The 25,320-nt window shown below is 49.5% G+C and overlaps 2 protein-coding genes across 2 annotated transcripts in view; both read right to left on the minus strand.

Annotated features, from left to right (window-relative positions):
* map7d3 (MAP7 domain containing 3) overlaps positions 1-20,830 on the minus strand; it is a gene marked incomplete at its 5' end in the record, with an annotated part of 29,863 nt that extends 9,033 nt beyond the window's left edge. Inside the window, 10 exons of the mRNA XM_080526914.1 lie at positions 2,505-2,630; positions 5,333-5,431; positions 5,950-6,051; positions 6,830-6,937; positions 8,457-8,540; positions 9,291-9,399; positions 10,152-10,315; positions 10,871-10,951; positions 11,658-11,774; positions 20,785-20,830. Of these exons, the coding sequence (XP_080383040.1) occupies positions 2,505-2,630; positions 5,333-5,431; positions 5,950-6,051; positions 6,830-6,937; positions 8,457-8,540; positions 9,291-9,399; positions 10,152-10,315; positions 10,871-10,951; positions 11,658-11,774; positions 20,785-20,830 (1,036 nt within the window). The remainder of the gene's footprint in view (positions 1-2,504; positions 2,631-5,332; positions 5,432-5,949; positions 6,052-6,829; positions 6,938-8,456; positions 8,541-9,290; positions 9,400-10,151; positions 10,316-10,870; positions 10,952-11,657; positions 11,775-20,784) is intronic.
* Positions 20,831-22,309: 1,479 nt separating this feature from the next.
* LOC308153722 (uncharacterized protein) overlaps positions 22,310-25,320 on the minus strand; it is a gene marked incomplete at both ends in the record, with an annotated part of 4,056 nt that continues 1,045 nt past the window's right edge. Inside the window, 5 exons of the mRNA XM_080526915.1 lie at positions 22,310-22,573; positions 23,534-23,672; positions 23,814-23,965; positions 24,796-24,868; positions 25,289-25,320. The exon at positions 25,289-25,320 is cut by the window's right edge and continues 147 nt beyond it. Of these exons, the coding sequence (XP_080383041.1) occupies positions 22,310-22,573; positions 23,534-23,672; positions 23,814-23,965; positions 24,796-24,868; positions 25,289-25,320 (660 nt within the window). The remainder of the gene's footprint in view (positions 22,574-23,533; positions 23,673-23,813; positions 23,966-24,795; positions 24,869-25,288) is intronic.

Consider the following 25,320-nt stretch of genomic DNA (forward strand, 5'->3'; position numbering starts at 1 on the left):
TCAAACACAGCAGTGAGCACTCCACCACTGCAACAGGGAACACAGCACACACACCCAGCACTAACACACACAACACCAATGCAACACCGGTCGTCTGCGCACCCACACACGCACATAAAACAAACTCTACAGTATCACACACCATTACAGCATTCCATTAGCAACACTCAAAGCAGGCTGGACAAGGGCACTGACCCAAAACTTTTTTTTTTTATTGAATGTATTCATTTCAGGATCCTGGATATGACCGTGTTGTATTTTGAGGGCAGGGATACAATACTCAATCCAAAACAAAACATGGAGGGGGATATAACACAAATCCTTCACTTAAGAATATTTTTTGTGGTGCTCAGTGGCTCAGTTGGTAGAGCACAGTGCCAACACCGCTTAAGTTGTGGGTTCGATTCCCGCTGGGACCGTATATACCGAAACATGTACTCACTCACTGCAATGTAGGTCTTTTTGGATAAAAGCTTCAGCTGCATGGAATATATTATTATTTTTGTATGCAAAAAAACCCCAAAAAGTCTTAGCTAATCCAAGTGCGCCGTACTAGGCGAGTCAGCGCCTTACCCGTGCTGAGTTGCTATGCTAATTCGCTAACAGCGGCTCGGCCTCACCTCTAAAGGGCGCTAACGAGTGAGGTGAACCACAACGAGTCGCGGGCGACCTTGCGTCACTTCGGTGCCGTGGGTTGAGAGGGTTATGACTGCCAGCGGGTTGGCTTGCTGTGTCAGATTGAAGGATTAGCCCCTAGCGGTGGTAATCCTGGAGGCGCTGGGGGATCTCTCCCGGCCACGGGGAAGATCAGACATAGGCTCCCTAAACTCATTCTGACGGTTTACTAGAGTGGCAGGGAGATGAGGAGGAGGAGGCTTGACGAAGGCTGACTCACCCCCCTATCCCGTCCGTAAGCTGCCCCCCTGCCGCTGAACTGTCATGTTATCACCAGGGATTTATTGTCAGTGGGGAAATCTATACGGAGCCACAGGACTGTAATGGTGTCAATGGGGGGGGGGGGGGGGGGGTTGTCAATACGCTCTCTTAAGGGACACGATACAACATTGTTCCAACATCTGGTCACCCTTACATAATGTGACACAGCCACGGGGATGGGTTGTGCCCACTGGACCAGGGGGAGGCAGGTGGAGGTCTGACTGAAACCATACCCAGCACTCTGCAAACGGCCGAGGCCAAAGGGTTTGTGGCGTTCAGCTAAGATGAGTTCATTAAAACGTAAGTGGAATCAATGTCCCCTAAAACCATGTACAGTACACAAATACAATCTTAACCCATGTTAGGGAGGGGGCCTGAATGTGCTTCTGGTAATAGTGAGCCCTATATAAAGCTGGCGTGGGTATCCGCTTGTTAAGTCGTGACGTGTTTCCGGGTCCAACGTTGGCTGAGGCGCTGTCTTCGAAATGCAGAAATAATAATAATAATTCATTCTATTTATATAGCGCTTTTCCGAGGCTCAAATACCCTGACAATATGGAGAAAACGGGAAAGTATTGTGTCCCTTGTTGTATGAATAGATCAGAGTCTAAAAAATGATTAAACTGTCATTCTACCTCTGTAGTTCACTGGTATTCTGGTGCGGGGAATTTCTGGTTAGGACCCGGAAATGGCTAAACGTCACTTTTGACGTCAGACTTAACAACCGGATTCTGAAGGAAGGGGCGGGGTCTATCTCCTGAGTTACAGTAGTCCAGCAGCAGCAGCAGCAGCTTCTTCAGCATCTTGTCGGTCCCCAGCTCCCTAGGCTAATTACCAGAATACACAACACCACTCTCATTCTCACGCGACCGCCGGCCCGCAGGTAAGCAGCTTACGGCAAATCTCCCCGGCACGGAGCCCGGAGGCTCGCTCCTCAGACACAGACGCAGGAGCCGCTCCTGGCCAAGTCTACACACACACACACAACACGCCAATTGTGTCTCTGGGATCTGCTGCGTGCGCATGTGAGCAGGACCTGACGGTGTTTTCCTTGTGTGTGCGTGTGCTTATCTACAGACACCGTACCACAGTGCGTGCCTTGTGATCACAAGTGTACTTCTAACTGCGAGACGTCACGTGTCTTTACGTAACACGTGTAAGTACATAGGTAGGCTACCGCTAAGCGAGCAGGGCTACCCAACATTGAGCCGTTCACAGCACCATCGCCACCACTGTACAGCACAGCCGCCACCACCATCACCACCATCACCACCACCACCACCAACATCAACAACATCAACAACAACATCAACAACAACATCAACAAAACAACTGGGTCCAGTTTGCTTTGCTTCAAAGGATTTGTCCAGCTGCAGTGGGAGTCTGGGGGTGGGGGGGGAGTTCAGTTCATAGCTAGTGATGTAACGGGGACAGAGGTGGGTTTAGCTGTTGATTATTGTAAATAAATGCAGCTGAGGGAGGTCTTGGGGTGGGGGTGGGAGAGTCGGGGGGGTACCCTGGATGTGGCTGCGTCCTCCCTAGCTCCGGGGGGCTCTGAGGGGGGTTACCTGGGGCGTCTGCTCCTGGGGCCGACAGGGCGGCGGCGCTCCTGCTCCTAGCTAGAGAGGCCTGGGTGGGCGTGAGCAGACGACTGACCACCTCTCCGTCCGCGGGGCTGAGCAGGGACCGGCGGACTGAACACCCCCCAAAAAAGATATGGAAAAAGCGAAACAAGAAAAAGAGGCAAGAAGAGGGGGGGGTGAGGGGCAACACAAAGAAGGGGTGGGGGGAGTGAAGGTTGAAGGAGGGGGTTGGGGGGGGGGGTCACCATGTGATTTCAACCAGTAGGAGAGAATCAACATCAGTACCAAGGCAGTGTCCCAATAGTCTTAAACAATAGCTTCCTTATGTAAAGCCATCCTAATCCTTGAACACATTAACAAAATGTTTGCATGAAGGAGAGGACACAGAACAAAGTTATGACTGAGTATTGAGACACGGACTGAGAATGATTGTAGAGCAACTAAAAGTGAGGTAACAATGAGGAAAAATTAAGAGTGGTTTAATTTCCCTGGTGCTGGGGGGGGGGAGTGGGGTTAAAGTCCGTTAATGAGTTCCACAGACAGGAGAGAGGGGTGGGGTGCTACTGGGGAGGGAGGGATGGGAGGGAGGGAGGGACAGAGGGAGGGACGGAGGACAGGGAAACATGGAGGTGAGGACTGAGGTGAAGGGGCCAGTGGTCATGACAAGGCAAGTGCTGTTTGATGCTACTGTACAGACTCTACCAGTACTTTCAGATGGAAAGTGACAGAATTGACGTTTTAAAGAGATACCACAGGATCTTACTTCTTTTATTATAATTTCAGCTACTAGTTGAATAACACTAGCCATATGAACCTAATTGGACAGAGAGGGGCACACCTCCCTACTTCCAAGTTTCTTGGCCCTAAACTGAGGAAGAAATTGATTCGTATTATTAGATTAGATTCAACTTTGTAATTGCACAGAGTCCAAGTACTGAGACAACGAAATGTGGTTTGGCGTCTAAAACAAAAATTGGCAACAAACATCCTGTAGCATCTCTTTAAGTTGCCAAACGAAGAGGCTAATTCTAGGTCTTGTCCAACTGAAGTGCATGATGGGTGCTGTGGGTGAACTCATGATGACTCATGACTCGTGAACACCTTTTGTGTGTGTTATTTATACAGTGTGTTAGAAGAGTCTGACAATAGAAACAAAGAACCCTTTGCTCTCATGAAAGGAAGGAATACAGCTAGCTCCCCTTGGGGTTCTTCTATCATCCCTGGGACACGGTTGAAACTAAAAACAGGGTAAAAATAATAAAAAAGGATCAAAGTAAGTAAAAAAAAAATCTTGAGGGAGCGGGACTGTGGCTCTGTGTTCCTATTGGCACTTTAAAGAAGGGACTTGGCGAGGAGAGAGAGAGAGAGAGAGAGAGTCGTGTGTTCCTCCTCTCCTCCTTCTGTGAGGCTGACAGAGGGGGACATCTGCTGCAGACAGACTCGTTTGTTAGCTGCGTTAGAGGCCGCCTCTCTCAGGCTTGGAGGGAGACAGCGACACACCCGGTAGTAATACTCCACACTGATGAGGTCAGAGGTCAGGGTTATAGACTCTGGTGAACACGATGTGAGGGGTGAGGAGGGGACCTGAATAGTTAATGTCATGATGGGGGTTTGTCATTGGACAGGACAGGGGTGGCTCTGGTGGGAGAGGGGTTCAGACTCCGTTATGGGGGGGCTCACAGAGTGGATGTTATAGAAACAAACTACAGCCTTGAGGATATTTGCGTCGCATAGATGCATCGCTTGTGGTACAACACATCAATCAACACAACAACAACAACAACAACAACAACAACAACAACAACAACAACAAACAACAACACAGCTATTTTCTCTGTGAAAGACACGTTAAACTCAAGTCACTTCATACAGCCACGTCCAGGACATACATACATGTGCACGGAGGTCAGACATGGTTAGCTGAGACAGAGGCATGGTTAGTAGCACAGTAGATTCAAAATGAGAGTCAGTGGCCATTTCTGCGCTGCGGTCTAGAGAGCTGGGAGGATGGCACTGACACAGAGACACACACGGACACACACGGACACACACACGGACACACACACGGACACACACGGACACACACAGAGACACACATGGACACACACAGAGACACACATGGACACGGGCACGAGAACAACGCGTCAAATCCAGCGCTAACGTCATCTGGGAGAGGGAAAACAACAAACACATTGTAACAACAAATCCAACAAAACAAAACAAAACTCTGTGTTCGTTCGAGGCACAAAGGAGCCGTTCCTGGCGTGCGGCGGCTCAGAGAGAAAAACAACAGAAAAAGAGAACGGCGAGAGAGAGAGAGAGAAAAAGGTTAAGACAAGATTAGCCGTGAGGTAAACGCCACTGAGCACAACACAGGAGGGGGGTCTGTTAGAGACTGACAAAGGAGCGGGGTGAGTTAAGACACGGGCTGATCCCCAATACGGCACGGCACAGACAGGGTGTCTAGAGAGAGGGGGGGGGGGGGGGGGGACCAGTGTGTGGAGCTCTGGCTGAAAAAGAACACACGTGTGGAGAGAGAGAGAGAGGAGGGGAAAGTCAGCTGGTTTGGAAAACACTTGCTGGCGCGCTGCACTTTGCTGCGTGGAAGCCTTCGCTGCAGAAACCACCCCATCATCGACATAGCACCCCCCCAATTATCCCCCAGTACCCCCCCAGTTAAGAGGCTGAAACACAGGGTGAGTGAGCAGACGTTCGACGGAGGTTATTGATTACAAGGAGGCCCGAGCCATGCAGACATGGAGGACAGAACACGTTCAAAATGTTTGGGCTTTTCCCCTGTTCATGCTAGCCACCTTGTTCCTCCGCCGTCCCTTTATCGAGCTTGGCGGGGGGCTGCGCTCTGCCCCCCGAGACTCGCGACAGGGAGGAGCTTCTCTTCTTCAGGGAGGGGCCTACGGACAGGGGGGACGCACAGGAGGAGGGGGGGGGGGGTTACAGCCTATCAAGAGACAGAGAGGGTGAAGTAACTCTAAAAACAAAAAAACACATTGATTTCATTTAGCTTCATTTAGTTGTGGGTTAGGGTTAGGCCGAGCGGCCCAAAGTCCTGTGTCTGTGTCCTCATCTGATCACTGATCTCACTGCACACAGACGGTCCAGCAACACTGTACTGTGTTGCTACGCCCTTAACTACATCTGTCCACTGGTCTCAGTCCAGCCCATAACGTCTACATCTGGTCTGACTCTGTGGCTAACGCTAGCTTTCAGAACTGTGCGACCCGTTTTAGCTACCTCTGGCGGCTTACGGTACTGTGAACGTTTAAACACGAATAAATAAATAATATCAGTGAGTAGCAGAAGGTCAATTACGCTCTTGAGACACTCAAATGGTATCTCTGCTTGGGTCTCCCCCAACGAGCAGAGTGCTCAGGTTGGGGTTTGTAGTGTAGTTGTGTTGGGCCTTATGCACCTGTCTGCTCCACCTGAGGCTTTCTGCTGCCTTCCTTAGCTGGCTGAGCGGCGGTGCCGTTGCTAGACAACCGGGTCAAAGACGAGCTCCTCCGCTTAGCACCTGGGAGACAAACGGAGACACCCGCGGTGAAGAACTGACACAGCACTTCACACACACACCACACACACACCTCTAGACCTTTAGAGGAAGGACCAAGGTTAGAGGGATTGTTATCACCCCCCCCCCCCCCCATGCATCCCCATGTGATTTTCCTCCTGAGTTGATAACCCTGGTGTAAAAGGAAGCTGGCGGTGGAGTTTAACACAATGACAGCCTGAGGGAGGGCACAAATCAGCAATATCAGGAGATGACAAACAGCACGAGGAGCTGCACCTCTTGGCCTGCAGGGAGGAAAAGGAAGCTGTGGAGAGATATGATTCCACCAGTTATGATTGGACCGTAAGTCGTCGTGCCCCCCCTGCCCCCCCTGCAATTCCTGTAAATCAACCCATGCAGCATTGCATACGGACTAGAGATGATACAGTACAGACTACTGGAGACGTGACAGTGTAGGTCGGTGGACAGATCACTGGTGATGTTTGTGGGGCCCTCATGATTCGGCGACCCCCCCCCCCCCCCCCCCCGCTGCCCCCTAAAGCGCACTGGAATCAGGAGTTCATGCTGGTTTGATCATTTGGCTGTGGACAGAGATGTCAGGTCATCAAGGGTGTTTTTGTTTTTTTACCAGTCTCTGAGCTCCACTGAGAGACACACTGGCGGGCGGGGGGGAGGGGGGGACTCAAAGGGCCTGTGTGCCTACAACACGGGAGAGGAGAAGGGTCAAAGGTCACAGGGACAGTGGAGGGGAGGGAGGGAGGGAGGGACGGAAGACACTTACTTTTGTCGGGAGAGTTGAGGAGCGTGGCGGAGGAGGAGGACAGACGCTTGCTGATGCCGGCGTCGCCTGGCTGTTTGAGGTTCATGGTGGAGGTGGAGCGCTTGTCCACTACGGGGGGGGGGGGGACGGACACACACACACACACACAGGGGAGGAGGGGGTTAAACACACCAGTAGGAGGGAGGGACTGGACACAAAGGTAGGAGGGTAGGGGGATAGGGGACAGGGCTCTACAGGGTCCTAGTACCGTATTTTCCGGACTATAAGTCACACTTTTTTTCATAGTTTGGCTGGTCCTGCGACTTAGTCAGGTGCGACTTATATATCAATATATATATAATTTCATACTGACTGACATGAACCAAGGAGTAAACATTACCGTCTACAGCCGACAGAGGGCGCTCTGGGCCGCTCTGGGCTTGTGACAACTATATGCTGCTCCTATACCACTGAAGAAAGGAACTAAAACATTAGCTTGTTGAAGCTAAGCAAACGGTAGCTTGGTAAACTTGCTTACTGGTAACTTGCTTGTTGGACTCGCTGGCTTGTTATGTTAATTTAGCCTATTCAGCCTCCCAGGTATGTTCTTTATGCTATTGTGTAGCTGAATAACTGTTAATGTGTTACGTTAACATACCGGACTTCTATTCAGCCTGTTGTTCTGTGTGCTATTGTGTAGTTGAATAAACTTGCCTTTCCAGATTAAATGTCTGTTCTTGGTCTTGGATTTTGTGAAATACATTTCTAAATAAATGCGACTTATAGTCCAGTGCGACTTATATATGTTTTTTTCTCTTAATGGCGCATTTTTTGACTGATGCGACTTACACTCCGGAGCGACTTATAATCCAGAAAATACGGTACTAACATTCAACAGTCATTTGGTCTAACACCTACTAGTGGAGGCAATGTTCAAACCAAACATTGATCGATCTAAATAACTGAACACAGTGCATTTTTAGTTTTTTCGTAATACCTCCAAAACAGACAAACTAGCTATTGACAAAACATTATTCTTTCATCAAACCTCTCAGGACAGAACACCGCGTGCCAAATCAAAGCCATTCCGTTTTCAGAGGCGAACATAGCCGTTAGTAAGAGGGGGCTGAACACCACGTATGAAGTTGTCTAGTGAACATTCCGTTAAGTAGATACCAGAGAAGACCACATTCGCTGCTACATGCAGAGAGCAGCAACCAGGAGGTGGTGCTCTGAGAGGTGTGGGAGGTGCCCTTCAAGGCTGAGGAGCAACATGTGACCCCCCTGACCTGGAAGTGAAGAAGTGAGTGAGTGCGTGTGAGAGAGAGTGAAAGGGACAGAGAGAGGGTGAAAGAGAGTGTGTGTGTGTGTGTGAGAGAGAGAGAGAGAGAGACAGAGAGAGTGTGTGTGTGAGAGAGAGAGAGAGAGAGAGAGAGAGAGAGAAAGAGGGGACAGAGACCACAGGCCATGTTTTCATTCTGTGAGCCCAAACCACAGGCACGTGGGGACAGAGGTTAACAGGAAGCTATGGTTAGTGAGGCCGAGTGTGGGTTAGAGTGAGGGCTGGTAGGGGCAGTGGAAGCTAGTGGAAGCTAGTGCCAGCCCCGTGCTGCTACATAGGTGGGGGGGGACAGGCATCAACCAGCACCTTGTCTTGTCCTCACGAGCTTTTCTGGAGAGGCGGGGGAGATTACTATAGCTATTGGAGAAACGGCGCCTGCATCAGGGTCTCCTGTGGGGGAAAAAAACTCTCAGCGGGGGAGGGTGGGCAGGAGAGGAAACCTCCCGCCCAGAGAGATGACATGAGGAGGAGGAGGAGGAGGAACATGGCTGACAAGGATCAGTAGATTCCCATCTCTGCCAGCCAGTATCCAGACACAGCTGCCTGCTGTAGAAAACAGCTCACACCATAAAACTGATACACACTCCCCCCCCCCCCCACCCCCCTCTCTCCCCATCCCCCAAGCCACAGAGTAAACTGTAAAAAACGGACCGTACATCATTTCAACACATCTTTTCCTCCGTATACAAAGACAACTGTGCATAGACATTTTGATGCTTCTGGGTCCGGTACAGAGAAGTCTAAATAATGTTTCGGACCAGAACGAAGCAGCCGTACTGAAAACATCGTCCCCGGGCCGCGTTCACGCTTCCAGTCTTTTTTTAAATCCCAAAACGTCGACAGACGTAGCCACCGTCACACCAGGGACACACACAACACAGAGGCCTATCGACACGACTTCGGAGCAGACCGGCATAAGATTCACGGTGACGCTCAATGAGTCAGCGGTTTGTTTTTCTTTTTTTTTTACAGACCTGCCCGATTCACCGTCCGGCGGGACCCAGAACTCCTCCTAACGCACGGACCGAGGAGAGGAGAACGCTGATCCATAGAGAGAGAGAGAGAGAGAGAGAGAGAGAGAGAGAGAGAGAGAGAGAGAGAGAGAGAGAGAGAGAGAGAGACGGACGGACGGCTCCTTACCTGTCCTGCCGTCGGATTCTGAGAGCCCTCCCCACGACCACCTCTTCTGCCTCTGCTCCACCCGCTGGCTACGCTCCAGAGTCCGCCGCATCACCGCCTCGTAGTGCTCCTGCAGCAGACAGCAGGGAGACGGAGAGAGGGAGGCAGGGAGGGAGAGGAGGAGGGAGGGAGAGGAGGAGGGAGGGAGAGGGGGGGGGAGAGACAGAGAGAGAGAGAGGAATGCAAAGTCATTCACACGATGGCGATGTTCTTACCCAAAAAATGTCAATAAACAGAGACAGATTGATAAGAGTTAACATGTTGTAACACAGCGAACCTAAACATTTCAAAAGCAAGACAAGCTTGACATGTTGTGAAGGTAAATTGCAATTTTTTCACTACTGAAGTTGACTTGATATGATATATGATCGCAATGGCAGCGACGGGAGAGAGGAGCTGAAGTTGAGAGACAAACATGATAACAGTCAGACGTCGTCATACATCTGACAGCATAAACCTCCAGTAGAGTAAGAGTCAACGGTCCATTCCGTCACGGTAACTGTTGTGTCTTGGGCGCCGCCCTGCTGTGGAGGAGGACCCCCGCCCCCCCCCCCCTTACCAACCACACCTCCTTCTCCTCCTGTTTCTGCCTCCTCTTCTCCCCCCCATACCTCCTTCTCCTCCTCCTCCTGTTTCTGCCTCCTCCCCCCCCCCATACCTCCTTCTCCTCCTGTTTCTGCCTCCTCTTCTCCTCCACGGCCCCCCGTACCGCCTCCTCCTCCTGCTTCTGCCTCCTCTCTCCGCCCCCTCCCTTCTCCTCCACCCCTACCTTCTCCTCCTGCCTCGTCTTCTCCTCCACGGCCCCCCACCCCACCTCCGTACCTTCTCCTCCTCCTGTTTCTGCTTCCTCTTCTCCTCCACGGCGGCACGCCGCTGATCCTCCTTCCTGCGCTGCTCGTCCAGCTTCCTCTGACGCTCCTCCATCTGGCGCTCCACCTGCAGCTTGGTCTTACGCTCCCGCTCCAGGATCTGAGACTCCCGCGAAGCTGAGAGAGAGAGATTGTGGGTGAGTGAGAATGTGTGTGTGAGAACACGTCGAGAGACTACGGCGTGAACGACCTATAGGCCCACCCCCCCCCCCCCCCCCCCCCGTGCACACATATGCTTTTTGGTCAGGAAAATACGTCTGGGCACGTCAGACATACTACTACGAATTAAACCGCAGAAGAAGATTAGGGCTGGGAATGAGTGATGGCCGGGCGCTGAGAGGGGAGGGGTCTGAGAGAGGGGAGGGGTCTGAGAGGGGAGGGGTCTGAGAGGGGAGGGGTCTGAGAGGGGAGGGGTCTGAGAGGGGAGGGGTCTGAGAGGGGAGGGGTCTGAGAGGGGAGGGGTCTGAGAGGGGAGGGGTCTGAGAGGGGAGGGGCCTGAGAGGGGAGGGGCCTGAGAGGGGAGGGGCCTGAGAGGGGAGGGGCCTGAGAGGGGAGGGGCCTGAGAGGGGAGGGGCCTGAGAGGGGAGGGGCCTGAGGCCTCCTGGCTGAGCTCTGGTTGGCTGAGGGACTGAAGGGGGAAGGTTGGGACAGGGGGGCTGTCTGCTGTCTCACCGTGCTGCTTGTCCGCCTCCTCCCTCCTCTCCTTCGCCACTCGCAGTCGGTCGTCTATCTTAAGCGCCGCGCCGTCGATGACTGCAAGAGACACACAGACAACCTGTCACACAAAGACGTACACACACACACTCTCTCTCTCACACACACACACACACACACACAGTAGGGTGTTTGTGTTGAGCGTGGCCGTGGATTACCACGTGTGGCGGTGTCCCTCCAGGTGAGCCACCTGACAGGCAGGTGTGTTAGAGTGACTAACATTAACGGGCTTTGTCTTACAACCGTTACACTTACAACGCGATGACTCAACGTTGGTGCCACGATGACAAGGCCTGAGGGTGTGTGTGTGTGTGTGTGGGGGGGGGACTTAAGTATAGCATTACGTGCCAGGTGGGGGGAGGGGGGTGAATAAACACAGGTAATACACTCTAAGAGGCATAAGTGTAGGGCCTTAGGAAACACCAGACCCAGTGCATTAAAACCAGGTCCTTCTATCTCTACCTGGGCCAGCCTCTACTGGGGGGTGGGACAGTTACCTAGGCGGGTGGTCTCTACTGGTAGGGTGGGACAGTTACGTGGGCGGGGGGGGGGTCTCTACTGGTAGGGTGGGACAGTTACCTGGGCGGGGGGGGGGGGGGGGGGGCTCTACTGGTAGGGAGGGACAGTTACCTGGGCGGGGGGGGGGGTCTCTACTGGTAGGGAGGGACAGTTACCTGGGCGGAGGGGGGTCTCTACTGGTAGGGAGGGACAGTTACCTGGGCAGTGGGGGGGGTGGGACAGTTACCTGGGCGAGGCGCGGGGGTCTTGGCTGTAGTGGTGGGTGTGGGTGCTGAAGCTGTAGGTCCTGGGCTGTTCCCTGATAGGCTGCGCCGCTCGTCTGCCTGAGCCTGCGCCTGCGCAGCTGGACACACACACAGAGACACACACAGAGACAGACACAGAGACACACACAGAGACACACACAGAGACACACACAGACACAGTCACACACACACACACACACACACACACACACACACAGAGAGTTAGTCAGAGAACACAGAGGTCAGCCCGTCCGTCCAGTAGCATGAGCACATGAGCACGAATTTCAATTATCCTCCGTGAAACGAGATGCTTCTGGAACAGCGAGGCCAGCAGAGTCTGGGGCAGCAAAGCGCTCTCTCTGTGCTTTGTTTGGTCTCCATAGGAATGCATGTTCTAGAGCAATCCAGAGGGTTTAAAAACCACAGAACAATCCAGCTATTCAGCCTCCAGCCTCTAGCCCCCCGCCCCCCCCCACCACCCCACGTCGCTGCCCGTACACAGGGCACAGTGACACGCCGGGTCAGTCAGGTTTCTGGTCACCATGCCTGGCAGCGAAGAGACACGTGCCCCAATCTACACCAAACCCTAGTCCCTTCTTACTAGTGCACTTCTGGTAGATCTGAGAGGGTGGGGCCTCAAGTAGCCCCCCCCACACACCCCTCTCTTGGCTCAAAGGCGGTCTTTCTTGTTTTGGCCACAGGGCCGGCAGGCGGGAAAGAGTAGGGCAGGATGGAGGGAGGCAGGAAGTGGAGAGGACGTGATCAACAGTCCAGTAGCAGCCCGTGTGTGTGTGTGTGTGAGAGTGTGTGAGAGTGTGTGAGAGTGTGTGTGTGTGTGTGTGTGTGTGTGTGAGAGTGTGTGAGAGTGTGACTGCTGACAGAGTGGCAGAGAGGTTGTCATGTGACACGTGTCATGGCAGATGGCCAGCCCTTCAGCATTCGGCCAAACAGTCTGAAACAGCCTCTTTAGCCTTCTCTCCTCCTCTCATTCTTTCCTCCTCTCCTTCAGGACACCCGTGGAGGGGTGAAAACGTCTAGTAAGGCTCCCCGCGTCGGCTGCTCTGCTCTATACCCGAGATAAACGCAGAGGAAGTCACGAGGCGGGAGAAGGATGCCGTTTTCAGACAGTTGGAACGGAGCCTTGAGAATGTAAAACCGTCCGGGCAGGGGTGGATAACCCATTTAGCCTGACTCACCCCTCTCGTTGCCCTGACGACATCACGAGGCAAACCCATTCTATTTCAGGTACGGCGTGACGGGACAGAGCCCGGAGGCCTAGTTCCCACCGCACCTTTACCTGTCCCTCCCTCCCTGCCTCCCTCCCTCCCTGCCTGCCTCCCCGGGAGACACAGGGCGACACCACCGTGTCCCTACAGGTAGCCGGGACAATGGGCTCTCCTTACATGAGGTGACCCTGACCCAGAGCCAGGAGGACACTGTGTGCACTGGCTGGCTGGCTGGCTGGCTGGTTGACTGACTGACTGGTTGGTTGGTTGGCTGACTGGCTGACAGAGCCCCGTTTTATATGTATTTATCATCATATTTTTCACATTCATTTAACAGCGAGTCAACTCGTAATATGCTTACCATCACCAAGTTCACCTGCCAACTAAAGTACTTGATTACCATTGGTATAAACATACTATACTAGTCCAAAAGCACAGTATGGGAGAACTTGCTAGCACTGCACACTGTATTGTCGGCCTGAGTAAGCACGGTTGAAGCGAGAGAGCGAAGTGCCACCGATGCGCACCGCGTAAACATATTACAAATGTGCATTCGATAAGTAATCTAGCCAAGTAAATAAGTAACTTTCCCTGGTCAGTCGCGTTCACACATACACCGTACCAGGTAAATTCCATGGAATCTACTGGGAGGGTTGTATAGGTGAAAGGGGCTTTGCTTTGTTTTGTGCTGAGTGGCTGAGTGTAAGTACAGAGGCTATAACAACAAAGCTCATAGAGGAGAAACAAACTGGAGCGGATATGACCACCGTAAAACAAAACAAAAGGGAGGTTATCAGTCGGCGGAAACTCAAGCGGGAACATACAGAGCCTATAGGGACAGCTCTCTGTTACAGCTCTTTAGTGTGACTCAGTAACAGACAATACAGACGGTTCCTCTGTGATGGCTTATCTTGGGTATAGAATAAAGCAACTGATGTGAAGAACACCGTAGCAGTCATTTCACCCCATCTGTGGTCATAGAGGACAACAGGAGTGAAGGAGAGTGACTGACGGTTCAATTCAACTCCACTCCCATTGGACAGGCATAGATGTGTATCTACGCTGTCGCTGTGTCACAGGCACAGGCACCTCAACCCTCTTGTGGTTGAGCAGCATCAGCGTACTTAGTCGACGTGAGGACAAAGACCTCTGACAAACACAAACGAAACAGCGTCGATATCAGTCTTTTCCGCCAAACGGGCAATCAATGTCTCCGACAATAGGGAGCTCAAATCAAGACATTAGACCCATTAGCTGGGGGTCGAAGTCTGCGGCTAATCGCAAAGGAAGTACAGCCGGGATCAGTTTGCTTTCCCACTCATGCCTCAGTGCTCGCCAAGCCCAGGGTTAAGTGAGTCACGTACTTGTTGAAAGATCACAACCTTTTGATTGGGATTAGGACACACCGACTATTACTCACTGACTTTGGACATTGGAAGGGTGCTTTGAAGATTTCAGATCGGTATTATTTTAGATTGTGGATGTGGGGGTTAAGGCAGGGTTGGTGTGTCCCATGAGCTAGGTACTTAATATAGACATTCATTCTCTACTCTCAAGGGAGAAGAGCAGAGAAAAACAACTCCAAAGCCAAAGATTCAAGTAGCTACAGTTGTGGGAAGTAGGTCATCTGAAATGAGACTAGCCCATCCTTGGTATAGAGATATCGATCATCACCGAACTAAGTTGACTTAAACGCCATAAAGTGAGTTTCTACAACACCACACCAAGCTTCATCTGTCTTCGCTCTCTGCTGAGGAGTGGGAAGCTCGGTCACATGGCAACTGTTGCTCAGCAATGTGGCGTGCAGGTCGAGAGACAGAGATGACAGATAACAAAGGGTGTCTGCATCTCTTACTCACTGTCTAAGCCTGCAAATGCTTAATCAGACACCACCAACAGCACTGAGAGTGAGAGGCTTGTAGTTTCATAGTCAGCAACTCAGGTCCACAGAATATTAGCCAGACACTCGTTTTGAAAACAAGCATAAAGATTTGGCCTTGCTTTTGGCCTGGACCCATCAAGATGAGAGCCTCGGCCAGACCTGAGACAGCATTTAAACATTACTGGGTAAGAGTTGTAAAGTTCCTTGGCTACAGGGACCAGGAATGGAGAGCAGACAGGAAAGTGATGGGGCTGGGGAAAGGGCTGAGTAGGGAAAATGTGAATGACGCCAAGTTAAAACCTGGAGTCTCAACAGCTGTGCACAGCACACACCCCTACTAACCAAGACCTCAGCTCCAGCCATGTAAGATACGGTCTAAATGGACCGTATAAATGGTCTTTCACAAACTCAATCAAGAACAACAAGCAATAGGCTTTGTACATTAGCTCTGAAAATACGTGTTGGTCTGAGGAGAAAAGTAGCCTAAGACTAAGCCTGGGGCAATAGGAAGGTCGCTGGCTCGCTCAGGAGGGAGCTGCACGTGTCCTTGAGCAAGGCACTTAACCCCTAATTGCTTCAGGGGCAACAACTAATGCTGACCCTGTGCCTACTGCATAAAGCAAAAAATACCAAATTCCATTCGTTCATTGAATGGCAAATAAAAACATTCATTCATTCATTAAACGTAGGTTATTTAGCAGCCTAAACAACCTACGTTGAGGCTACCTTTCTCCTCAGACCAACTCTTAGTTTTCAGAAATAACGTACAAAGCCTAAGGTTTGTTGTTCCTGCTTCGGTGAGTCAGACTTTGAGATGCCCTGTTGGCGTGTGAGGATAGTGTGATTAGGTGTGTCACTCAGCCTCTTCAGTGACAGAGTAGATGGACATCGCTACTGAGTATGCAAAGGCAGACTGAGTCATTGTTACCTGGCTCCCTCTGCCCCATGACAATGGAAACCAGGGCAAACAGTGGGCACTCTGCAGCACGCCTGCATGCAAATACACACAGTCCGTGACTAGTCGGCCTACACGACTGGCACAAAATGAGTGGCCATGGTAACAACACAAGCTACCCACCACACCCAGAAGATGCAATTAGTTCAAAGTCAACAAAAAGACAATGATTATAACAAGGCTATAATGGGAGCTAAAACAACACTATACTACAGTTTCATCCACCTGTTTTAACGTTCTGTTTGACACAGGCCTTTGTGTAATGAGGAACTGAGAGTCAGTGGAGGGAGAGGCCATCCATAGAAATAAAACCACCTGGCTGTAGCATCTCTCCATCACTATGGAGATTTGCATTGATAAGCGTATGTATGTTCAACCTGACCGGGCTGCTGCAGGAAACCAGACAGACTGACGCAACAAAGATGACACGCCGTGTGTGTGTGCACCTAACATGACAGAGCTGTGAATGAGGACCACAGCTCACACACAGGATCACACCACTGCTATTAATGGCCCAATGCAACTATTTTCCAGCAACATTTTTAAACAGACAACTTGCTTTAGGTATACTTACAATGCAGCCCTAGAAATAGGCTAACAATTGTTCCGAAAAAAGTATTTGGCCTCCGAATAAACTTGTACACAATGGCCTGACGGCTGACGCCCTAGCATTTAGCTACATGTGCCCTGACAAATTGTCCCCTTTCCCAGGCCATGGTGAGCTTGCCCCAAAGTACGGCTACGCTAACCACAACACAATCTCTCCATAACGGCACACAACAGAATACATAGACAGGGTATTGATTAGCGAGGGTAGCCTAGCCTCCATCCTCCAGGCAGCCAGGGGTGGTTATGGAAGCACTGAGCGCTCGTCACCCTCTCCTGCGGGCTCCTGGTGACTCCACTGGCCAGGCTGGGGGGGAGGGGGGGCACAAACAGGAAACAGAACGGGCTGCACTAACAACCAGCAGTTCTCTTTAAAGACAAAAACTTGACAGGATCCATCAGCATCACAGTACAGATCTGAATCAGTATAGATAATGTGCTGAATGCTACTCCATCTACTAGTCTGGAGACCAAAAGAAAACACGAAGAGGCATGTTTACATATAATCTTAAAATTCATAAAGCATTGCTTTTACAGCAGAACCGGGACCCATTGTGCTCACGCCTCCCCTGGAGGATGTAAACGAGGCACGGAGTCCGAGCACTCCTACGAGACACTCAGTAGACTAGACACCGCACAACGAGATTCACTAATACACACACAAACACACCATTCAGAGACAAGAGAGTCAGTCCAGTGAGTCAGTGAAGTGCTGCTCCTCCTTGTTACTGGGCTAGCAGGGAAGGGCTGCAGGCTAGCTTAGCTGGGTGTTCAGTGGGCTGGCAGGGAAGGGCTGCAGGCTAGCTTAGCTGGGTGTTACTGGGCTGGCAGGGAAGGGCTGCAGGCTAGCTTAGCTGGGTGTTACTGGGCTAGCAGGGAAGGGCTGCAGGCTAGCTTAGCTGGGTGTTACTGGGCTGGCAGGGAAGGGCTGCAGGCTAGCGTAGCTGGGTGTTACTGGGCTAGCAGGGAAGGGCTGCAGGCTAGCTTAGCTGGGTGTTACTGGGCTAGCAGGGAAGGGCTGCAGGCTAGCTTAGCTGGGTGTTACTGGGCTAGCAGGGAAGGGCTGCAGGGCTAGTAGCTAGCTTAGCTGGGTGTTACTGGGCTGGCAGGGAAGAGCACAGATGGGAAGTACTGCAGATGCCTCGAGTGGAACGGGTCCACACTGTCTGATAATGCAGGCCTTCATCAGAGGACACAGCTGGGATGACACTCTCTCTCTCTCACACACACACACACACACACACACACACACACACACACACACACACACACACACACACACACATACACACATACACACATACACACATACACACAAGATCTTGGCCAGGATTACAGGGGACACATTCACACAGAGGTAAGCCTGGGGCTATTTCCAGACCCTCCAGGATGATGACAGGTCATGCTCAGGTCTTCCAGGCTAATGACAGAGCGGCCTGACCAGGTCTCAGACCAGGGGGGCTTCTCCTGGTGACACGCGGCCCCCTACCTCTCACTCCTCCACGGACACAAAGGTGGAGCCTCACTGAACTCAGCCCCCACTCATCGCTCATGGTGGGCCTATAGTGTTCTCGTTGCTACTAGCTAGGTGTCACTGTCACACTAATGCTATAGTAGAATTGGCCAAATAGAATTGGACCAGGCCTCCTTAAATCATCTTAACTTTCTTCACTTTTCATCTGACCTAATGCTAGATGTGAGGCGAGTGATTAGGCTACAACCCGACAGTGATTCAACTGGCCAACTACAGTATATAACACAGACTGCAGCAGTCTGAATGAGAGGGGGCGAGTGGACTGGCTTCTGTTATTCAAATCCATAAGATTACATTTGCTACTCAAATCTCTTCATCGGGAAGAGGGAGGGCAGCCTTTGCATGAGTGGGCACATCTCTACAGCAGCTCATCAACCTCCTCGCAGTCGCTCGATAAAGCTGTGTCATGGGGGTGAGTTCCCTTGGGGCCACGTTCCCTTACAGTGCTGTCTTCACACAGAAGTAAGAGGGTCATGACCTCATCCAGGGAAAACAGGGATGTTTTTTTTGTTTTGTTTTTTAATCTCCAACAGAAAGCAGTGATGACATTACAGGAAGAAATAATAACGTTCTGGTTGTTTCACTGCTACGTGAATCGATAACAAAAAAAAAGGCTTACACGTCTACTTCCTGCTTCGGTTCACAGAACAATTCAGAAATATTTGTCATGCTTTTGATTCTACAGTACAGAGACGTGGCCAGTAGTCACACAGCCCTGCAGTGAAACTCCCGTCTGATCCTCACTCATAATGACAGGGTAGATATACTCCTCGCTCACATTCTTGTGGAGATAACTAAGTATGCTATGCGGCCATTATTTTGTTAGTCAAGGTTCCAATCCTATGTCCGAAAGGCAGAGAGGGAGCCTCTGCACAGGGTGATTTGGGAACTCCGTAGAGTAGACAGACGGGCAAGATCACATCACAGTTCTCTCTTTCTCTCTCTCTCTTTCTTTCCACAGCCACTGTGTTCAGACCGGAAAATACTTTCACAAAGCCACACAGATCAGTGGGAAGCCTATATGATTCTCAGAGTGAGAATAGTGAATGGGGAAGTGGGAGAGACCGGATTCAAAGTCGTTGTGGCCTATGTTCTGGACAGCCTTTTTACCCCTGCCCACAAAGAAAAATGTAGGCCTACACCCACACTGGATGGGTTTGAAAAAAACACTAACATTTTAGCCCAATCTAACTGCTCAAGTCAAAACAAACAGGGCATTCAGGCCTTCTGATGCAGACACACAGTAAACATCTGTGCGTTTGGCATCCACCCAGTAGGAAGATTGAATCAGGGGAACTGAATGCTGTTATATATTTATTTATTTTTAAAGAAAAAAAAGAAAACACAAATTTCACAGATACAAAAAAATTATTTGGTGCAAAACTGAACTAACAAGACAGAACAAAATGGTAAATGGACTGACTTATATAGCGCCTGATTCCAAAGCGCCTCTCATTTCACCCATTCACATACATTCACACACCAATGGTGGCAAGCTATCATGCAAGGTGCCGGCCCGCTCATTTGGAGCAATTTGGGGTTCAGAGTCTTGCCCAAGGACACCTCGACATGTGGCCAGCCAGGGTTCGAACCGCTGATCTGCCGACCTTGCAATCATTAGACGCCAGCTCTACCTCCTGCTCCACAGCCGCCCAACAACAATGGTTATCACTGCATCCAAGTCAATACAACGAATGCAATGCTACAGAACAAGTCTTATCCCCCCATCAGTAGCTTTGTGAGCATGCAGTGTCTGTATGAAACTGCAGCTCATTGCAAAACCAGGACATTGTGTGGTAATAGCCTCCTTCTGAAGGGAGGGGAGGGAGTATGCCACATATCAATAAGCTTCTAGGCCTTACTTTAATACTCCAGTGCACCATAAGCAATAGTGATTATCTGATGACAAATTGACAAGTTTGTGACTTGCTTAAGTGGTAAAAAAAAAGTAAGCAAGCAACACACACACATAGACAAAACACAAGAACTGCACACTTCCTCTCAAATCCCATGACAAAATCAGTACCAGACAAGACCTCTCTCAAAAACCTCTTAACGTAGCAGTAGAAATATCGAGGCAAGATCTCTAGCTAGGCTAGATCTATCCAGGTTGTGACAAATGGATCAGGCATTAGTCTATAAAGAAGATAAAACATCAACACGTGGAGGACAACAGAACATTGATGTGTTCAGGAGTAGAGAGAGGGGAGACACAATTCCTTCCGACACACTAAAGCAAGCGATCTCGCAAACTACTTACTAACTAACTAAACCAAAAAACAACCAGCTAGTTATACAGTTACAACTGTGTGTAACCATTGCAAATGTGATCAACTAAAGCAGCCTAAAGTGGCCTCTAGCACAGTAGACTAGTAGGTAGTAGGGGCTAGCTGTCATTATGGCGCCAGACAGGCAGATCACTGACACAGAGACACACATCTGATCTGGGTGTCCACCATGGGTCACCAAATCACATTTATGGTGGCCTCTCTAGCCTGCTCACTAAAAAGTCATTTTAGCGCCACTAATGGAAATGTACAACCACATATCCTATGTATCCTAGACATCTAACATTGAAGAAATGTGCCAAGCATACAACAGTACACACACTTCTGTCAAACTCCCTCGCAACTTTTATCGAACATTTATAACAATTAAACCAGTCAGATTGAATAGAGATTTAAGTCAGATAGACAGATAGACAGATACACATCGCAGGTTTCCACCCCCACCATTGTCAGTAGGCTAGCTACCGCTAACTGGCTAGCCGGCTAGCAACAAAACATGTTCGAAAATAAGTAGGTTTAACGGTCGTGGACGTCTTGAGAAACACGGCAGAGACATTTCAACAACGTCGATAATAGTGTCGCATCGGTTAATAGTCGGGATAAATATCATTTCTTACCCATTTGGGCTCGCAACCCTTTGAGAGACGTCGCACCCTCCGCCATTCTATTAAGTTTTCCTTCTCTATTTTTTTCTGACACTAACTAAGGCTGGCGTTCGTAAATTCGCTGTGGAAATCTGATCAGCACTCACGGAATGCCTCTCGTCCAATCAAATGACACGGTCGCTTTATGACGTCGGACGCAGTGTGCGCTCCGGCCTTCTCGGAGGAAATTTACGAACGCAACCACGTTACCCCGAGGCGCGCAATACGCGGGGACGTGGATGGCCAAGTAAAACAAGTACAACAAGGGAAGTGGACATGCGTTGAGAGCCAATAGCGCCATCTAGTGTGCGTGACAGTCATTGTTTGAGTAGAGAGAAAGCAACTGTTGCTTATCAGTGATTTTATGATGTCGATTTATATCACCGAAATATGAATAATAGCGAGTAACCAAATTAGAGCACAGAGCGTAATAGTGTTGTCATAACGAACATAAAGACATTATAGCTACTACAAATTGGAAAACGTTCCCCAGAATTGTATTTTGTACATCATGTACAGTACCCTTTTAAATATTAGGATTGAGGTCAGCTTTATACAGCTCAGTAATCATAATTAATCATTCGATATAACTTAAATACATTTAATTAAGTACATTAATTAACAAAGTTTTCTATGTGGACTATTTCAGTTAATAATTCATTTCCTGTACTAGGCTGAAATGGACTTGACTCTAATCTGACAGCTGTGCTGTATTGCAGACGCTGAAGGAGAAGCGGAGGCATAGAGAGCCCCATGAGGACTTACCTTGTGAAGACTGTTGAAGAGTCTGAGGACTGACTGAGGAGTCAGTTCATTAGAAGCCGCATTGCAGCCGCGGAGAAGCCCTCCCAAAAAGAAAACACCTCATCCTCCCACGGTTATATTCTCTCTCTCTATTTCCATCCAACACTGCCTCCTCTGTCCTACTGCATCTCACATGCCTTAGCCAGAGGGCCTATCATTAATTTTACATGGTAAACAGGGAAAAAACACCACACTCCGGGTTCAGTTACACTGTCCTGAATAATACAGAACAGTCTCATGTTATTTAACACTCAAGACACAAATAATGGAAGTGGTAGTGAGAAGATGGGGTGGGTTTAGCTGTGAGACGCTATCATACGTCTGTACTTTACAATGGTAATATTCATGGTTTCCATGCACTTACAGGCTATTTTCATGATGGTGGTTATCGATGACGTCTTTGTGATTTCATCCTGTGATTTAGGTATGTGATTTCTAGGTACTGTATCTAGGTCACACCGTACAATACTAACAAACAGCCCATTATTCACAGTATTCATCTGCAGACAAATAATACCACTGTGTTTTACATAATAAGGGAGATTAGTTCAAAGGTTCAAAAGTTAAGGGTGCATTCACTTCAAGGCAGACTTTATGCTAGTCATTTTACAGTCTGTCCCCCAGTCAAGCAGGTCCTGAAAGGTGGGCTTGGATTGGTTGAAGTCATGGCAACATGTCCCCTAGGCAACTCAGCTCACTTGGTCACCAGAGCACAGTGTATCCTAGCGATGACATCAGGTCGGGGCAAGAGGGCGGTGGCCTGGGCCAGTTGGGGCAGTAGTGTGTAGGTGGAGGTGCGTAGGTACTGGAAGAGGTCCTGGAAGCCGTGGAGGTTAGTGAGGACCTCGGGGGGGACGCCCAGCGAACGCCCCAGCCTCCCCACTCCACTGCCACGGCCCCCTGGGTCCAGAAGCAGAGACAAGTCCTGAACCGTGTCATAGTCGAGCAGCTCCAGACTCTGACCTGATACAAGGGTAATGTGATATCAGCACAGTGATAACGAGCAGGCATGTGTTCTATTGACTGAAAATAATGAATGCTAAAATAGACATTCTGCTAGATAACTGTATAGATAACTTACTACAGTATGTTCATATTAAAAGGGCATACATTGATTGTTGCATAACAGTACTAAGAAGGCCACAATATTTATTTTCAGAGTATTTCAGAGTATTTTCTATTAGGGCAGAGGAAGTTTGTATTAGTGGTGTGGTGACCTTCTGAACCAAACTGACAAACAATGCTGACACTGATACGGCGTCCTGGTGAGTGACACATAATCTGAGGAAGTAAGGACTGCTGAGCATCATCAATTCTGACCCCCCCGCCTCTCTCTCGCTCTCTGTCTGTCTTTCCCTCTCTCTCTCTCGTTCAGAGAAAACATACCTTGAGCCACTCTGCATATTTCTAGCAGTTTTTGTTCCATCTATAAATAGTACAGTACAAAGTACAGTAAGTCAGTAACAACAAATGAATCATAGTAAACACACACACACACACACACACACAGATACACACACAGACACACACACACACACACACACAAGTGAAGTTTGTTCCATCAATTCCAACAATTACTCTCAATTAGTACATACAACTACCACATCGATGTCATGCACAGAAACTTCATTCTTTCAGTAAAATTGCCATTAATCATAATTTTAAAAATAATAATTTTGCCATTTAGCAGACGCTTTTATCCAAAGCGACTTACAATTACGAATTACAGGGACATTCCCCCTGGAGTAACTGAGGGCTAAGTGCCTTACCCAAGGGCACACTAGTAGTGGTGTGGCTTCAGGCGGGATTTGAACTCACAACCTTCCAATCACAAGTCCAACTCACTATCCACTAGACCACCACTACCCCCACATCATCCATTTTCTGAATTAATTTAAACTAAATTAAATAAACAAACCTCTTCTGGATCGTGACAGCAGTTCCCTTGCCCCTTGCGTGGCCTGTCTTCCCCTCCATTTTGAGGGGAGGGTTTGATGTTAGTGGTGACATTGATGACGATAGAGGTGGGATGTACTTCACCCTCATAACCCGGGCATCTGATTGGTGGAGGGAGGAAACATTATTTCACATGGTCAAAGAAGCAATGCGGGGAATATCTATCAGATGATCAGATTAATTGTAAGACTACTAATAATACTACTAACACTACTAGTTATTATTTCTAGGAGGCTTTTTACCTGTGGGGGTCCTCAGCTTGCGCTGGTCTCTGTAACAGACAATCTAGAGGTCTCTCTGCTGTCTCTGTGGTGTTGGACAGGTGTGAGTGCTGTGGGGAGGCTGCGTCTGCTTCAGAGAGTAGGCCCTCAGGTTTAGGCCGATAGTTAGGCCCCTGTTCTGAGCAACGTAAACAGGCACATAAACTGTATCATGCATGTTCTACTCCCACCACATGAGAAAACAACCAAACAACATTGTGAGATAGCACTGTGTCTCCTAAGATTTCTACTTCCCCCCCTTGTACTGTTTCTCCAGTGTCTAAAAAAACTGTGTTTATCACGACGACTGCCAATGGCCCCTGGCCTGAGCTAGATTACTCTTTCTGCTACGACTGGTGAATTGATGGTTCACTTGCTTAGTCAAATGTATTGATTGTAAGTCGCTTTGGAATAAGGCGTCTGCTAAAAGTGTAAATGTAAAGATAGAGAGAGCAGAGTGACAACGATGTGAGCTAGAGAGCAGAGTGGCTACAGAATGATATGAAAGGTTGAACTCACTGAGTCTTTCGAACGTCAGTAGAAATGCCCAGAGCAACAGAACCAGCAGGAAGGATGAGAAGGCAGTTATTGAACCAATCAGCGTCATGGAGACTGGGGCTCTCTCTCCCTAGAACAAACAGAAAAGCATTAACATCATCGAATATCAGCTCTCCAAGCTCCCAAGTTATGACCTGGATTCATAGTTTTTCACTCTCTTCTGTGATTAAATTGGAAACCTTCAGTTTCCAGGGAATGATGGTCACCAACAAAAGCTATGACTTTCTGATGACGAATTCTCAGTCTGAAAAGGATCCATTAAAAATCAACGAAGTCTTCCGCTGGAAGGCTGCCAGCAATACTGTTTGCTAAAGCAATGCCGGAGGCTTATGTCTGTCTGGGGGATGTTTACCTTACCTGCTGTGGAGGTGTGTGTCGGCTGTGATGGCAAACACTCTTTCCGTACCCTGCCTGTAGGGCTGTAACAAGGCATACACTGCAGCTCGATCTCAGCACTCCGGCTCCTGAGCTCATAATACCTGTTCACACACACACACACACACACACACACACACACACACACACAGACACACACACACACACGCAGGCACACACACACACACACACACACACACACACACACACACACTCACACACACATGCGCACACGCACACACAGACACGCACACACAGACACACACACACACACACACATGCGCACATGCACACACAGACACACACACACACACACACACACACACACACACACACACACACACACACATGCAGAACGGAATTGAAATTCGAAAGTAAGTTCAATCTCTGAAAATGGGTTAGAAGCTGACTGTGTAGTAATCTACTATTATACTATTAGATGGTCCGGCCTTGACGTATAGTGTATTGTAATGTAAGGTGTCTATATTCCATTCCAAGCTCCTCCAGACCTGAGCCCTACTCACCCTCGGAGGCAGTCGCCACATTGGGCGTTGCT

The sequence above is a fragment of the Nansenia antarctica genome, assembly GCF_963989245.1.
Source record: "Nansenia antarctica genome assembly, chromosome: 3".
NCBI lineage: Eukaryota > Metazoa > Chordata > Actinopteri > Argentiniformes > Microstomatidae > Nansenia > Nansenia antarctica.